The sequence below is a fragment of the Petromyzon marinus genome, chromosome 1 (assembly GCF_048934315.1).
Source record: "Petromyzon marinus isolate PM22_M1 ecotype Great Lakes invasive population chromosome 1, UKy_Petmar_22M1.pri1.0, whole genome shotgun sequence".
Classification (NCBI taxonomy): Eukaryota; Metazoa; Chordata; class Hyperoartia; order Petromyzontiformes; family Petromyzontidae; genus Petromyzon; species Petromyzon marinus.
In genome coordinates, this window is record NC_133667.1 from 23439402 (window position 1) to 23456442 (window position 17041).

A 17041-nucleotide genomic window follows, 5' to 3' on the forward strand; every position below is an offset into this window, starting at 1 on the left:
CAACAACCAATACCAACCAACGCTAGGAGTGCAAATTATATAAAAAGTAAGCCACTAAAAATAAACACAAATAAGTAAAGTATTTAAGTACAAATTGCATAAGTGCATACATTCCTGCGATTTTTCTGCACAATACAAGCTTGGGAAATCATTATTTGGGTCTTTCGGTAAAGTCACGTAGATAGGTTCAAAGAAAATAACAAACTACGACGTTTCGATTGCAACACAAGCGGTCGTCATCAGGAAAAGGGTGTTAGCCTCGAAAGGCAAACTGTTTATAAAGGTTTGAAATGGAGCGTCGCCCAAATGTCATCAGCATGGGCGGGGCAGCTAATGTAAATGTGAGTGATGTTAATGTGAGTGATGTTAACGTGAGTGATGTTAATGTAAGTGATGGTACTTGTAGAGGGCAACGACGGCGTTGGTGGTGGGTTTCCACCAATTAAAGGGCTGCCAAGTAATCATTGCACCTCGCTTTACACACTGTTGACGGTGGAGGTTGCTGCTTGAGGTGATGGTACTCGTAGAGGGCCACGACGGCACTGGTAGTGGGCTTCCACCAATAAAGGGCTGCTGCTAGTGGTGATGGTAGTAGTGGGCAGTGATGGTCCCGGTGGTGGGCTCCCACCAATAAAGGGCTACTGCTAGTGGTGATGGTAGTAGTGGGCAGTATTGGTCCCGGTGGTGGGCTCCCACCAATAAAGGGCTACTGCTAGTGGTGGTGGTAGTGGGCAGTGATGGTCCCGGTGGTGTGCTTCCACCAATAAAGGGCTACTGCTAGTGGTGATGGTAGTAGTGGGCAGTATTGGTCCCGGTGGTGGGCTCCCACCAATAAAGGGCTACTGCTAGTGGTGGTGGTAGTGGGCAGTGATGGTCCCGGTGGTGGGCTCCCACCAATAAAGGGCTGCTGCTAGTGGTGATGGTGGTAGTGGGCAGTGATGGTCCCGGTGGTGGGCTTCCACCAATAAAGGGCTACTGCTAGTGGTCATGGTGGTAGTGGGCAGTGATGGTCCCGGTGGTGGGCTCCCACCAATTAAAAGGCTGCCGCGTCGTAGTTTTTTGTTATTTTCTTTGAACCTATCTACCTGACTTTACCGAAAGACCCAAAGAATATGAATTCCTGCAGTCACGAAAGCTTTAAGTCAAGATTTTAGCTTGGGAAAGTCAACAGCAATAAAATTGCACATTAAAATGTAACTTGATAGATGGGTAAGGATCAAATTAACAAATCACATTGGAAAATGTAGTTATATCCAGCACTAATCTTGTGCCTAAGGAGGAAACTTCCAGGATTGTATACGATACCTTTTACGACACATGGATTAAAAAAGACAGAAATTTGAACAATCTGAATCGTGCAAAGGGGCATGAAATAGCTCATTAGAATTGCACTAAGGGACAAAGATTCACTCAAACACGTATACCAGGCTCTCAAGGCGAATGGATATTCTGACTACACAATCCGCAAAGCCATCACCCCAACCGTGAGGAAGGAGCCATCTAAAGATCCAATCAAAACCATCACCTTGCCTTGCATAGCAGGGATAACCAAAAATATTTCGAAAATTTTGATTTAAAGCTTTCGTGACTGCAGGGATTCATCTTCTTGGTTCTTTCGGTAAAATCACGTAGAATGGGGATTAATTATAATGCACAGTAACGCATTGTATAACAAAAAAAAAAATTCCCACTGCCCCCGTGCAGTGGTCCACCGGACGTACCGCACCATCAGCAGAACAAAAGAATGATTAATTAACTTAGCCCCACACCCCATCAATGTCCCCCACTTGGCCCCTCCCACCTCCCCCCTAACCTGTATTTAAGCTCGAGGCTCTCAGAGCCTCCCCACTTGATCAGCGATCTTGCTGTGACTGTCCCACCTGAAGACGGAAGCTTGTGTTGCCTCCGAAACGTCGTGAGAATTTTTATTATTTTTTATTATTATTTTATCCCCATTCTACGTGACTTTACCGAAAGAACCAAGAAGATTTCGAAAATCTTGAACAAACACTGCATAAAATTCGTGACCTGATCCCATCTGTGAAGGACAAGATTCCTGCCATGCAATATCCCGGCATCTACAAACTAAGCTGTATCTGCGGCAGCAGTTACATTGGGGAAACCAAACGACATGTCTCGGACCGTGTTCGTGAACATAAGGCAGATCTAAAACGCGGCAGGACCAATACTTCTGCCGTGGCTGATCATTACTTTAATGCGGCTGGCTCACATGAAATTGATTTCTCTAAGACGATGGTACTTTGCAAGCCGACTGGCTATCAACAAAGATTCGTTCACGAAGCCATCCATATATACAGACACAGACACAATTTCAACCGAGACGATGTTTTTTAAACTCGGCAATCATTGGAAAGATGTCATCAACCACTTCGGGTCATGACTTGATTTGTGTTTTCTTGTCAACCTCTACCGTCAGCAGTGTGGATGTGTGTCGCGAGGTGCAATGCCCCCCCCCCCCATCTCTACCCCCCCCCTCTCCCCTCCTATCTCTGCCCCCCTCTCTCCCCCTGTCTCTGCCCCCTTCCTCCCCCCCCCATTGTCTGCTCCTACATTAGCGCTGGATGACTGGCTGCCCCGTCCATGCTGTTTGCGCTGCACAAGCTCTCCTCCTCCTCCTCCTAAACCCCCCCTTTGTTTTGCTCCTGCATTAGCATGGTGCTTGCACAGCTCTCGTTCCCCACCCACTCACTTTGGAACCCTTATAAGCAGTTACATTTTGGAGGCGTGCCCCCTCTTTTCTCTTCGCCTGATGAAGACCGCTTGTGTGAGATCGAAACGTGTTTTTTTTTGCTTTTATTATTTTCAATTTATTTGGAATTTAAATTTTATTTTACAATTTTTACATTTTTTGTGTCTTTTTTGCTTTTATTATTTTCAATTGATTATTTTTATTTTTTATTACTTTGATTTTTTTATTTGAATATTATCATCTTTTTATTTTTTTTCTATCTACGTGACTTTACCGAAAGAACCACGAATATGAATTCCTGCAGTCACGAAAGTTTTAAGTCAAAAATAAGCATGCTTTGAAGGCATGATGTCTTATGGATGAGATTGGTAGCAGAATCGCAGCCAAACAAAGTGAACGCCCGATAGAAAGACTGCCATGGAGATGGAGAGATGAGATTAGCTCATGTGCAGAGACACCATCGAGGATTATGGCATCACGGGATCGTAAAGAATGGTGATTCATGAGGGAAGCCTGCAACCAAAAGTGGATCGTCTGATGATGAAATGTAAACAAATATCCAAATGCATTACAAATACTTATTTGTGTGAAACAATGGAGACTGATCTATGGAAATATGGTAGTTGCGGCTTATTTAGAAGTTAACATTTCGGTAATATAATTACAAATATTGAACAAATTCAATGACGGTGAATATTGTATGCACGGTTGTACTACGATGCGTTCTAATCGGCTGATTTTAAATAGCAGCTACTCTTGGCAAAGGCTTGGGCACACACACCCAGTGAACCGTAAGGTGTACGGCTCGCGTCGACCAGTGTCCGTTACTAAATCGCCAATTCCACGCCGGGCGGCTGCCAAAGTTTGTAATTTCACACTGCTCTCGTAGGAGCAACTAACTTTGAATTTTTAACTTCTCGTTTGCCCCCTTCGTGGTCTGGTGTAGTCTATTTTTTTTCTTCCAAATATGAACGGGAGAAAATAGCCCTTCAGCTGAGCGGCCGCGTCCCATAAAGTTATGGCAAACGCATGCAACAAAACCAATCAGAAATGATGATGCTCGTATCATACGGTCGGAGTGACTGCTGTTGGCACCAGTTCAGGCTGACATGGCACACGATGGAACAGTAATGCTAGCACTATGTCCAAGATACATGTTTCCCCACTGTCGATATTTACCGTTAAAGAGACAACTTATTTTAGGTCGAGTCGACCTGTTGGGAGTTCAGTGTAGGTTCAAGTAAGTGATGTGTACGGCTTGGAATCAAGCCTGGGTCGCTCAAGCGGTGCCCGCACATATGCAGGCACGTATTTGCAGAATTGAGCTCAGTTATTTGAAACAATCGCTTTACAATCTAGCAGAATTACTATAACTTTTACCTATGAAAAATGATCGAGGACAAAACTTGTCCAATTAACAGTCAGAATGCGACAACCACGTACCATTTTCATAATTTGTGCATCGTATATTTCAAAAGCGACCATGATTTATCTGTTAATGGCCAACCAATTTACTTACACTGTAGTATATGTTATATAGCAGCAGCATTCAAAAAACAGAAGTTTGCTTTGTTTCCCTACCCCGTGCAACTTCACATCGCCGAACGCGTCGTGGTTTTTTTTGCACACCCAAAAGAAGTGGCTCTTTTCTTTTTTTGTTTGGGGCGGTGTATTTCTCCTGCTCCTTCTCCTTCTTCTTGTTGATGTTGTTGTTGTATCAGAATGAAAACACGACACGCCCCGCGCGCGCGCTGAGCCCGAGTTTGTCCGGAGTGGCACTCGTCACTGCGCTATGGTGACACCATGCCCACCACGCTCTGTCTTCATAAAGCAGCTCCGTTTTCCTCCGCGCAGGGTATCCAGTGCTCTTCACGGTGTCCACGCGCGGCAGGCGGGTATCGCGAGTTTCCTTTTCGCCAGACGTCCCCCACCACCACCCCACCATCACCACCACCAACACGCCACATTTCTCTTTGCGTGCACCGCGCCTCGCTCTTCCATCTGCGAGTTTTTGGTTTGGTTTTCTTTCATCATTGTTTTGCTCTCCTAACCACCCACCCACCTTCCCCCCCCGTTTCATTTTCGGGAGTCTGAGCTGGCCAGACAAGAGAGAGAGAGGCGCTACCGTGGCTGTGATGTGCTGGTAGGACGTGGTGCGAGAGGCGTACCGTGGAACGGGAGTTAGTCGCTGAGCTTCTCGGACGGGGGCTACGTACGGTGCGAAAGAAGTTCAACATTGTCACATACAAACACACGTGGGTGGGGAGCTTCACCTGCACCGAGCAGCGAGACAGCCGCTCGATCATCCGTCCGCGATGTGGTGGCGTCGCATGTTGCTCGACCCGGACAACAAAACGTGTAAGTTGAACACCTGCAGGAGAGAGCGTCAATGGCAAGGAGAATGAACACGATGTTCATCCCCACGGCGGTGTTGTTGCTGTACCGGAGCTATGCACAAGCCACCTATGCGTTGTGTGTTTAGATTGTTGTCCTTCCCCCGCACCTCCGATGAGCACGGTTGGCTACGTACGGTGAAGAACGAAGTTCAACGAACATCCGCGATGGCGAGGTGTTAACTACCTCGCCCGACATGCAGGAGGTTGTGGGTTTGATCCCGACCCTGACGCCTACTGCTGCTGCCGCTGTATATTTGCAGTTTGCATGTATGGGTAACTTTTTCTCCGGGTTATTCGGTTTCCCCCTCCACATTTAGAATCAACATCGCGCGGCTTTTGGGTTATTTGGCTGCTAGACATTTCCAACACTTTGAGCCACTTTCGTTGAGCATTCATTTGTAGACCAGGTCGCTTCTGGAAGAAGAGAACAAAAACTACACAGCTCAGTGGGGCCTTGTCTGGTAAGGTAAAAAAAAAGATAGTTTAGTTTATAGTTTGGTTACCACGCGTGTCATTCGGCACGACGTGCCCAGGACGTGACACAAAAGAACGCGAACTCGCATTGTGTGTGTGGAGCCCGCAGAAACGTGCAGTAGTAAAACGCACACTTGAGCATTTAATACTAAAGTGCAATGGCATCACCAATTTGGTGTCGGTAATTTGCTTCCTTGGCGCCTTCTGTGTGTGAGCGACTGTACCCTCTCAGACGCAGATGTGTTTTGAAAATAATAGTTTTTTTGTTCATGTAAATTATTTACTTCATTCTCAGTGCAAGCTTCCACTGTGGCGTTCAGTGTGGTAGGGGGGGGTCTCTGCAGATTACAATTTGCTCCTTCTAATAACTATACACGGAGATCCGTTTATAGATACCACGACTGATTTGTGATCATCTTCTCTACGCGCGATCAAACATCGTGAAAGCAACTTTTACATTCCATATCTTGACAGAGGGGAGCGTTAAAAGAGTTATGCATTGACATTGCCGGCAGACGTGTAGAGCCTTTGCTGTTGCTTTTTCTATTATTTATTCGCTATTGTTTTAGATGGGGAATCTGTAAATTGATCACATTAAATAACGCCACCCACATCCGTGTCTGTAAATGGAGTTATAGAGAAAAAAACGTTGACAAATCTGTCAGGTGAATGATGTTTTTGAAAATTCAGATTTAAATCATCATATAAGTTTTGCCAACACATTGACCATCTCATCACTTGCTCTTGAAATCCTAATGAGCTTTTGTAATTGCTTCTGTGTTTGAAGAGTACATTACTCTCATAATGTGACAGCATTTTTTATAATACGTGACAGCTAATTTTTACCCATGCAGGTAATTCTTTTTTTTTAGCAATCATTGAAATGTGTGACTTTCAATTTAGTTTTCAAAGGTGGCATGTGAACTTTATAATTATATATTTCCAGGACACTCTTGTCAATGACATCGTCTCAATGTGCAATTACAGCCTTTGGTATTTAAAAAAAATCTTCCGTCAAAGACTAACCTTTCGTTTTAAAAAAAAACATTATTTTAAAATATCTATTTTTGTTTATTTTTTATTCTACAGCTTATCAATAATAGCATTTTTAGAATCCCATTAAAAAATGTTTGTACAACCCTTGTGTACAGTGTTGTGTGTACTGAAGGATATAATTTCAACATTTCATAATGCAGCATACATAAGACTGTACAATATCTCTGAGTGCATGATCATTAATGATGCAAGTTGCAGAAAAAAATATTCATCACATCAGATGTTATAATTCTCAAAATCTCGTACATTGAACGTATGCTCAGTGGAAACAGAGGCAAAGACATAAATACTGCATGTGTATGCATTTAATCCCAACGTCTTGCTGTGGTATTCCCCATCACAAAATGAGACGTTCGTTATGTAAGAACCCTACTTATGGACCATTCGCCAAAACAAGCCATGGGATCTTCATCTGCTGCAGAATTTTGCCCAATGGCAACGAATGCAGGTTCCATATAAAAACCTTAAACCAGCTGCCCCTTCAAAATATGGGGTGGCACTCATCTCCGATGGCAGCCCTGAGACATTCCCACAGTGGTGGTGTCAGTTTCTCCATAGGGCAATGAGTTGACCTCTTGACTGGGATTTGAACTTTTAAACTTATGATCTGAGTAAAGTGATCTGCCACGGCACGTGAACAAAGTGTAATCTGTAAATATTGCAGTGGTAGAATCTGGCCGATGTCAATTTGGCTTATACAATGCTTAGTGTGATGTGTCAGGTAATTATCATTTTGCACCAATATATCCATTGCTTGCTCTGTTTTCATGAGTTTTAAGATTTTACCTGTATCCAAGAATCCAATAACAAATACGAGGGGAAGTCTATGATAAACACATCGAAAATGTATTTAAATGCGTTTGTTAAATGGCGATTAATAATTCTGAAATCTTGCCACACGCAGCTGTTTTGAGTTACATGCAGAATGTTTGTGTATTTATGCAGAATATTTATGTTTGAAGGCTTTAGGAGGATACATCTTCCCATTGATCTTATTTACTTAGCTAAACATTCTGATTTTTGTTAATTCTGATCGGTTTCAAGTATCAATTTTATTTTTAGCACATATCTAAATTGAATGAGGCAATACAAATACCTCTCCAGCCATTGCCATAACCATTTTATACGAGGGCTGCTCTAACTGCTGCGGTGACGTCTTTAAATAACGTGGGTATTTGTCAATTAGAAAAGGACAGAATGAACGGCATTGGACACAATGCAGAACCAGCGGAGCGTTTTGAGTCGTCAGGAGCAAAGTAAAGAAAAGCAAGGCCGATTAAATTTTCATGATTTTTCCCTTTGTACTCGGGAGATAGAAATCTGCCTGAGTCAGGTGACAATTGTACCGCATGTGGAACAGTGTGTGTTTTCTTAGTAAAATTGAAAGAAAAAAAACACCCACTTAAGAAGAATCACAGATCTACTAGCCTCCTATGACGCGTATATAAATTGTTCACGAAATATAATTGGGGAAAGAATAATGGGCAATTTAGAGGAAAATCAACCGCACGAGCAAACTGGGGTTGTGAAAGGGTTTTCTTCTTGCATGGAACGCATTTCACAACCATTACGTGGCAAAGTTTTTCCAAAACCTCACCCGATTGTCTATGTTGCTCCTGTAGTATAGTTCAAACTTACGAGCACGAATTTTGGGTCTTCCCGGATATACAATCCTTATAACAATGGAAATTCCTTTCAGGATTGAATAACCTATTAAAGATAGCTTTTAAGTTGGGCTCAAGATAAAGAAGAAACAAAACCAAAGTCACCTACACACAAATTCGCTCGTCAACAAAATAAATGCAGCTATTTGTGAGAGGGACACAACGGTAAAACACACTCGAGTATGTATACCTGGGGCAGTTCCTAATCATGGATAAAAATCTGTATCGGACCAGGAACCAAATTATTAATTAGTGAACACGGGCAAGAGCAAGTGATTCGGTCATGGTTTTATAACCTGTGATGTAATACTGGTAGTAGGAAACGTAGTGGACTGGAAGCCCAACCGGGATTGATTCACAGGAGGCAAGGGGATTAATTGTGTATGTCTGTGGATGTCTGTCCACGTGGGAGAGGTGGGGCTGGGTGGAGAGGGGAGGGTAGGGAGGGGCTGGGTGGGGAGGGGCTGGGTGGGGAGGGTGGGGCTGGGTGGGGGGTGGGAGGGGTGGGGCTGGGTGGGGAGGGGCTGGCCACCCCGTGGTGTCCTTATATGGACTGGAAGCCCAACCGGGATTAATTCACAGGAGGCAGGGGATTAATTGTGTATGTCTGTGGATATGTCTGTCCACGTGGGAGGGGTGGGGCTGGGTAGGGAGGGGCTGGGTGGGGAGGGGAGGGTGGGGAGGGGCTGGGTGAGGAGGGTGGGGCTGGGTGGGGGGTGGGAGGGGTGAGGCTGGGTGTGGTGGGGCTTGGTGGGGAGGGGCTGGTCACCCCGTGGTGCCCTTATAAAACTCAACGTTTAACAAACTCACGACGGCTTGTGCCCTCACTCACAGTCGGGCATATTTGCGGAATACACCACGTGGTGCCGCCGTTGACCCTGGCCATTGACCGAGCAACCCAACGTTCATACCAGCTCCCTCCGCAGGAATGTGTTTTTAAATGGTAGTACATTGTTTAGTTGTGTCATTGGCTTGTGTGTATTTACAAGTGTTTTTGTGAACACCTAGTTTGCGAAATGTAACTAAAACTCCACAATATGTACGATACATTACCCAGGCATGGTGTTGCATATAATTATATCCCATGGCAGGTGCGTTCATTGTAGCGGGTTAAGCGATACTTTATTTTTCTTGCTCATGAATTTATTTTTGACGAACCTGCTCATTTATTTTTCTTTGAATGCTGGGTCTGCTATTTTGTATTGCTGTTAAATCCAAATCCTGCATCCGTAGGTGCACTTCGGTGTATTCGTGCCGACATTATAGACGAAGGCGCAGCGGGTCCAGTCGACACAGCTCCTCCTCTTGAAAGTAAATCGTCATGCCTGTCCCTCACCCCCTGCTGGGCATTGTGGAGGCAGAGTTTGTTGTCTGGGGAGATTATGCCTCCTTCCTCAGCTTCCCCAACATTAAGCCTGCCCCCCCCCCCCTGCCATATCTTTACACAAAAGACTTATGAATATTTGCAAAGCTTTAAAAAAAAGAAGCTAATTTCAACCAAGACGATTCAGTTCTGGGACTTGAATAGCGCAAATTTGACTTGAGTTTATTTTATGCATAAACAAATTATTGCCACTGTGGGCAAACGCAGCGTTATTGAAGTGTGTCAGGAGTTGGAAATTCAATATGTATGCGCATTATCTTTAGATAGATTATATATTACCATAAATTAATTGCCTATAATTCTCGTGGCACGTTAAGTGGAATTTAAATATAATTTCTAGTGCAAATAAAAATAACATTCTCTCTGCTTTGTTGCACAGCAAGACCACTGTATGTGCACACTCTGTATTAGTTTTGGGCTACGTGATTATTTAAGCAATTAATTACACTTCGCCTCCTGCTACAAAAAAGTGCCAGGACTCTCCTGAAAAATAATCATGAGACTCAGTGAGGCTTTCCTGGGCAAACAAGCATAATAATACAAAAAAAATGCATTTATGATTTGAAATTATATTTAAATACTATTTTAAACTGTAAATTATCTACATATTTGACTTCATGTAAATAGAGGGCTTTGTTAATAAAACGTATGTAAAACAAAGGGGCACCCCACGCGGAATTATCCCAGGATTTTGTAGACACGCCAGATGTCAAAATAATGCTCCGTCCCAGTGGATTGAAGATGATCAAAAGTGAATAAGAATATAAGATGCTGGTTTCAGCATCAATATAATTTTAATTTATTGACAAATTGTCATTCCACATAATTAACCTGTTTTAACATTTGGTTAAAAGGTCAAAGACGCGATAGGTTTTTGCTGCACTTACTCTCATCAGCAGAGTGTAGCATGTTACATGAATGCCACAGAGTAGCCTGATGTGTGGCCCAACAGTTTCAAGTCTAAAACCAGTCCAAGGGTTATTGTCTGTGTACACAGATGTTTATAATTTTCAGTCTATTTTACCAACACTCATTCACAATGTGTGGACTGCTTGTATTGTGCTTTCGGTTTTGAGTTACTCTATCGAAAGTCTCATACATCACAAGTGTCTTGTGAAGCCTCCTTCCAGCAGGCAAGCCATGGTGAGGAAGAGACCTATCCCATCGCCATTTTACATGGACAGGGAGTATAGATCTTGGCGAACAGTCGCAGCACATTTAGCCAAGCCCTACAGGCGAACGTGGCTGTGCAGACCGCTCGTGATTTATGAGACAGCCATTGCCAGTTGTACAAATATAACGGGAATGATACTTCTACGTACCAATAAATTGGTGACATGGTGTGAGATTTAGTTTTTACTGTTAGTTGCCCCTGACCAGCTGTGGAACGTCCACGTTCTTATTTTTCTCTGGTTATATTCGCAAAGTATGAGTGATTTTGATATCTTTATTTAAAACACACTTATTGAAAGAGGTACGAGACACAGAAAAGGCAATTTTAGAACAAATATAGCCATGGTTGCAGTGATATTGAGCTGTGCACACATCTTGTTTTTATTCCACTGGAAGTAGTTTGTTTTGGCTGACCTTATCAAATATCTCATGTAGTTAATTCTTATTACTTTGGTTTATATGGCACATATTACATTTACAAATATGGTTTCCCATGGATATTTTTTTTTATTTCCACAGTCTATTATAGTTCCACAGTCCTGCAAAATATGTGTTGAGTGTTCAGAAACCAATTATAGATTTTGAGAACTTGACACGCACAAATTAACGATGATGATGGACTTTTTTCTCAAATTATATTCTTATTGTGTTGTCGGCATCATGTCGTGATATGAAGAAAATTCCATTTGGAAATCTGCAGCTAGCAGTACATCACACTGTCAGGGAAGACCTCTGGAAAATGATGTCACAGGAACACTTCTGATGTCACTTTAATAGTCCTGTGTATCTACACTGGCAGCAGATAATTTAATACCCTGCAAAGATCATTTGCTGCATATTAAAAATCAACATTTCTAATCTCAGGGCTGGAATAAGAGTCATTATTTAAAAAAAAAATAGTTTTATGCTTTTGTGTGTGGTAATTTGTGACCAGGATGAGACCACCAACTCCCTACACTTGAGAATCTGATTTAATCAGCGAGTAGCTCAAAACCTGAATTGAAACCTAGGATATTAGTGGTGCTGCTAAACCACGTAAAATTTCCATATTAATGATTATTATCGTCGGAACTGGTGTCCATCCAAGACACCGTGTATTACAGATGGGACTCAATTTATTGAACTCAGAGGGATGGTGGCCCGGATCCAACCGGATCCAACACAAGATCATACTTTGCAGCGGTCATCCGGAGTGATACATTTGATTTCAGACCACTGAATTGCAGTGGCAGCTAGGGGTGTACTGTACAACTCCTCTAGATCAGTTTTGAGTGAAGATCCAAGTTGCAGTTTATTGGCGATAGCATTCCAGACCCTGGGGGCATCATTAGCAAAGGCCCTTCCTCCAGTATTTGTACGGCAATAAGGAATGTGAAGCTAGTAAATGAGCGAAGACCTTAGGTTACATTTGTTCTTTGAAATAGTGAGGAGATCCAGCAGGTAGTCTGCGGATTTTTTTGTAAGTACATCATGAATAAATAAGATCTGATGCACAAGCCGTCGATCATTAAGAGATGTTAAGTTTGACCCAATGTAGAGATCACAGTGGTGGGTCCTATATGGGCATTTCAATGCAAATTTTAAGGCCGAGTGATAAGTTGAGTCAAGCTTCTTCAGTACTGGGGGCTGATTTATATACGGTGTGACAGTAATCAAGTAGAGGCAGTATGGTAGATTTTATCAATTACAAACGGAACATAGGGGGGAAGCAGTGCTTGTGTCGATACACTGCTGTAGTGATAGCAGGTACCACCACAGTCGGTATGCACTGCTGTCATCATACAGGTACCACTACAGTCAGTATGCACTGCTGTAGTGAAAGCAGGTTCCACCACAGTCGGTATGCACTGCTGTAGTGATAGCAGGTACCACCACAGTCGGTATGCACTGCTGTAGTGAAAGCAGGTACCACCAGAGTCAGTATGTACTGCTGTCATCATACAGGTTCCACCACAGTCGGTATGCACTGCTGTAGTGAAAGCAGGTTCCACCACAGTCGTTATGCACTGCTGTAGTAAAAGCATGTACCACCATAGTCGGTATGCACTGCTGTGGTGATAGCAGGTACCACCACAGTCGTTATGCACTGTTGTAGTGATAGCAGAAACCACCACAGTCCGTATGCACTGCTGTAGTGATTGCAGGTACTGCTATCAAGTTGGTAGATACTACTATATAGAGTTAGTAGATACTAAAACAGTCAGTATAAACCACTACAATCAGTCAATACCGCTACAGTCACTAGATACTATACAGTCAGTAGCTACTACTACGGTCAGTAGCTACTAGAGTAAGTATATACTACTATCGAGTCAGTACATACTGCTATAGAGTTAGTAGTTACTACTATAGTCAGTGGATACTACTATAGAGTCAGCAGATACTACTATACAGTTAGTCGTTACTATTGTAGAGTTGGTAGATACTACTGTAGGGCCAGTAAATACTACTATGGTCAGTCGTTACTGCTACAGTCAGTAAATACTACTAAACTGTAGCAACTACTGGCTCAGTAGATACTACTGTACAGTCAGTATATACAACTACAGAGTCAAGGGATACTACTTACTCTGTTGTTGGAGGGTGTGTAGGTATATATACCTACGCGGAGGTCAATGTATTTTCTGAGGGCGGGGGTCGACAATTTTCGGAAACCTTTTAGATCAACTATTTACCCCACACTTTCTAGAACTTTTTGGACTTGTGCAAGCCTCTTATAATTTTGTTGGTGGATAAATGAACAAACGGCCCACCGGGCTTTTACAATACCTTAGTATCTGTGTATGTATATGTAAGGTTTTTGAGAGAAGTTTTGAAATATATTTTTCGCCCGGGCAACGCCGGGTACTTCCCGTTAGTAGTTTATATAAAAAAAGTGTGCACGGCTTACTATGTAATAAAAACACAATTAGGGTGATGTTGGTTTTGCGTTTCATGGAAACATTGTAAACGTGCATGAGGTGAACGAATGAAAGATGCAAATGCCTGCTTGTTTCAATATTGAATATGAGTAGTAGATGGCCTGGTGAGAGTCAGTCACGCAGAGACAAATCTAGAGCTACCCGAGGGGGTGGTGGGTATTCCCAAAAATCATCCTATTTTAATAGGGCCCCGACAATAATAATAACAACAACATTTCACGTACAGTATATTCTCTGGTCAATATCAATGAAATGCCAACTTTTGGTGTCTCAAGGAAGGGGTGATCACCCCCATCAGCCCCCTTTGGATATGCCACTGCAACCACCCATGGTTAAACACAGTTTTCAAGTGAAGCAGTTTTATATATTCAGACCGGCCAGCAATGACTTCTTTAAAAAAAAGTTATATTTGGGTTGTTGCTTACGGCCAAAGTTCCGTGGGTTTCTGCTATTTTTGCCATATTCTAGAAATACAAATTAAACATTGGAGTGTTATTTCCATGCAACAAATACACTCTAAAAGTCTACAGAACATGCAAGGATGTGCCACCTAGTGTTCATAAGACACCTACTATGAATTGCTTCATCTTGCAGGGTAATACAGACACAAGGTGATGCACTCCTTGCTGTGACGGATCTATTCTTGGGTATTTGTCTCCTGACATAAAATAATTAGACTATCGTTTGAAAGACGTTTTAAAAAAAAATTCATTGATGACACGTTTTGGAGTATTTGCAAAATTACATTTTCCAGTAACCACAACAACAAGGCAATGCATTTAGTGAACAGTTTGGCTACAGAGTAATGTATTATGTATAGGCTAGGGTTGCTAATGACAACCGGTACACCGGTAACAGTTCATAGCCAATTTCCGCTTCCAAAAATCATCAACTGATGCACTGATTGCCACCCGCGTACGTACTGCCTAAGACGCCACATGCTACATGTACATTTGCCCTCAATTGTCAGTTACAAGGTAAATGTACAACCGTGTAATTACTTGCTTGCTTACTCTAGAGCAGGGGTGGCCAACCTGTAACAAGACCGAGAGCAAAAAGTACCCATGTTTCTGCAAAGAGCCACGTGTATACATAAGTGTGTGTGTATATATATTGAGAGTTTTCAGCAAAGCATGGGAGACATTCATTATTATTCTTTGCTACCGTGATAGCACGTTCTACGTTATTCCCCTTCGATTGAGCCGCATGTGGTGGATTAAATAGCCGCATGCGGCCCGTGATGCGCCAGTTGACCACCGCTGCTCTAGAGAGTATTTGGTCTTGGAGAAGGTGGACGTACCCAAACTTTACTCCACCGCACGCGACCTGCCGATTCACTGTGGCATTCCTATTTGTACTGCTTGGTGGACAGAGTCGAGGGAATTTAAGAAACGTGCCCAATGTTTCAATTACAGCGTCAGGAGATAGAATCGAACTAGTGACCTCCGGATTGCAAGTCCACTGCACTAACCATTACACTGGGGCAACTCCCTTAGTTTCTCAGTTAAAAATGCCAAAAACACATTTTAGGACTAAACCTATGCGGAAAACCGGTAACCAAGATGCTTACCAGACCACTTCGGCCAGATCACTTCTGATCTGATACAAACTCCTGAGGCCATTTTCTGACGCAGGGTGATGCAATGCTGACTGCATTGTTCAAAACGGAGATTGCTTCATCTCATGAAAGGAAGACGATAGCACAACTGATATATAATTGGGGACAAAAAGAAAGAAAAAAAATAACAATTCCAGCCATTATTATCACCATCAATGTGTATTTATTATGTTCTCAAGAACTATAACGGATCTCAGAGCAGCAATATATTACAGGACTGGTGAACCATAATGCGTAATGAAAACATGATAGGACCACGATAAACGTCATTAATAAATGTAACGTGTGTCATCTAAATCTAACTAATAAGAGTGTACCACGTGAAATATTTGTAAAGGCAGAAAAAACCTAATTAAATCCAGTGAAACAGAACAACAGCATATTTGTCTTCACCATTATGCTATATTTGTTCAAGAATTGCCTCCTCCACAGGGCAATGCCTTTTTGAATACGGATGCCTGAACAAAGACTTGAATTGCTGCTCAAGTCTAGAGGCTCGTTTGTTAATCTTAATGGAATCCAGTTGGGCTACATTGGGGGTAAAGAAATACTGTATTGTATAAGGTTGATCATTATCTTGTTTGCATAAAAAATGTACACCGTAGCTTATGACACGCAATAGTGCATGTCTTCAAGGCATTTGCTTTGAAAACCAGACCCTCTCCTAGTCTGTTTTGTTCCCTGTTTTTTTTTACTGCAGTGTAAACAAAAACGCGATGGAACCTTGGCTTGTCACACGAAGCATCATTCAAAAAACAGCAGAGGTCAACGAAGCAGCCACCAATAGGTGGCAGCATTTCTCCACATCCCATGCGATGCCACCTGACGTTGACAGGCAGACAACGTGGACAGGAGTCGCACAGCTGACCTGACATGGCAGATCATCGGTCGATGCTATTTTAAATCCTCCGCAATACCACGGTAGCAATGTATAACGAGTAAGAGTGCCAAAAACACACACACGCACATACAAGGTAAATAATGGAGTTGGTTTGTGGACACATATGGGATGCTTGTGCGGCGTATGTTGGCAGGCTATGGGGGTGATCAGGTTGCTTCATCAACATCAATTATGAAATGGGCTTGAGTGTGGGGTTTCCTCGGCCGGGCGTTGCGGTTGATCAGGTTCAAACAGATGCCCGAGCCTCACGTGGCGAGGGACCAGTGCGAGAAGGACGAGAGAGGGGGACACGCGGAAGTTTTCGCTGCCGTCTGTAGCTTTCGCTGCCCAACCAGCGATGCCCGGGGAGAGGGATGGCAAGAAGGAGCACCACAGGGAGGGGAAAAAGCGAGAAAAGCAAAAGGCTCCCGTGGACGATGGCGAAGGGGACGAGGACGAGAGGCCACGCTCGCGCAGTTCAAGAAAGGGCGAGCCAAGGAGCAAAGCGAAAAAATCCGCCCGGGAGTCGCCGAGCAGCGATCACTCGCGGGGCGACGATCCTCCCGCCGATGATGCTTCGGTGCCCGAGGTCGAAAAGAAGAGGCGGCCGACGGGTAAGGGCGAAGGGGATGCAAAAAGCAGGGAAAAAAAAAGGCTTCCTCTGGATGAGGAAGCTAAAACAGCAGCAGCAGATAAACCCAAGAAGAGGGAGAAAAAACAGAGTGTGGAAGAGCACGTCGAGGCAAAGCCTAATGGCAACGTGGA

At 43.3% G+C, this 17041-nt stretch overlaps 1 protein-coding gene across 1 annotated transcript in view; it reads left to right on the forward strand.

Annotated features, from left to right (window-relative positions):
- Window positions 1-3324: 3324 nt before the first annotated feature.
- Window positions 3325-17041, forward strand: part of LOXHD1 (lipoxygenase homology PLAT domains 1) — a 143575-nt gene continuing 129858 nt past the window's right edge. The window contains exon 1 of the mRNA XM_032945637.2: window positions 3325-5068. Within this exon, the coding sequence (XP_032801528.1) occupies window positions 5026-5068 (43 nt within the window). The 5' untranslated portion in view covers window positions 3325-5025. The remainder of the gene's footprint in view (window positions 5069-17041) is intronic.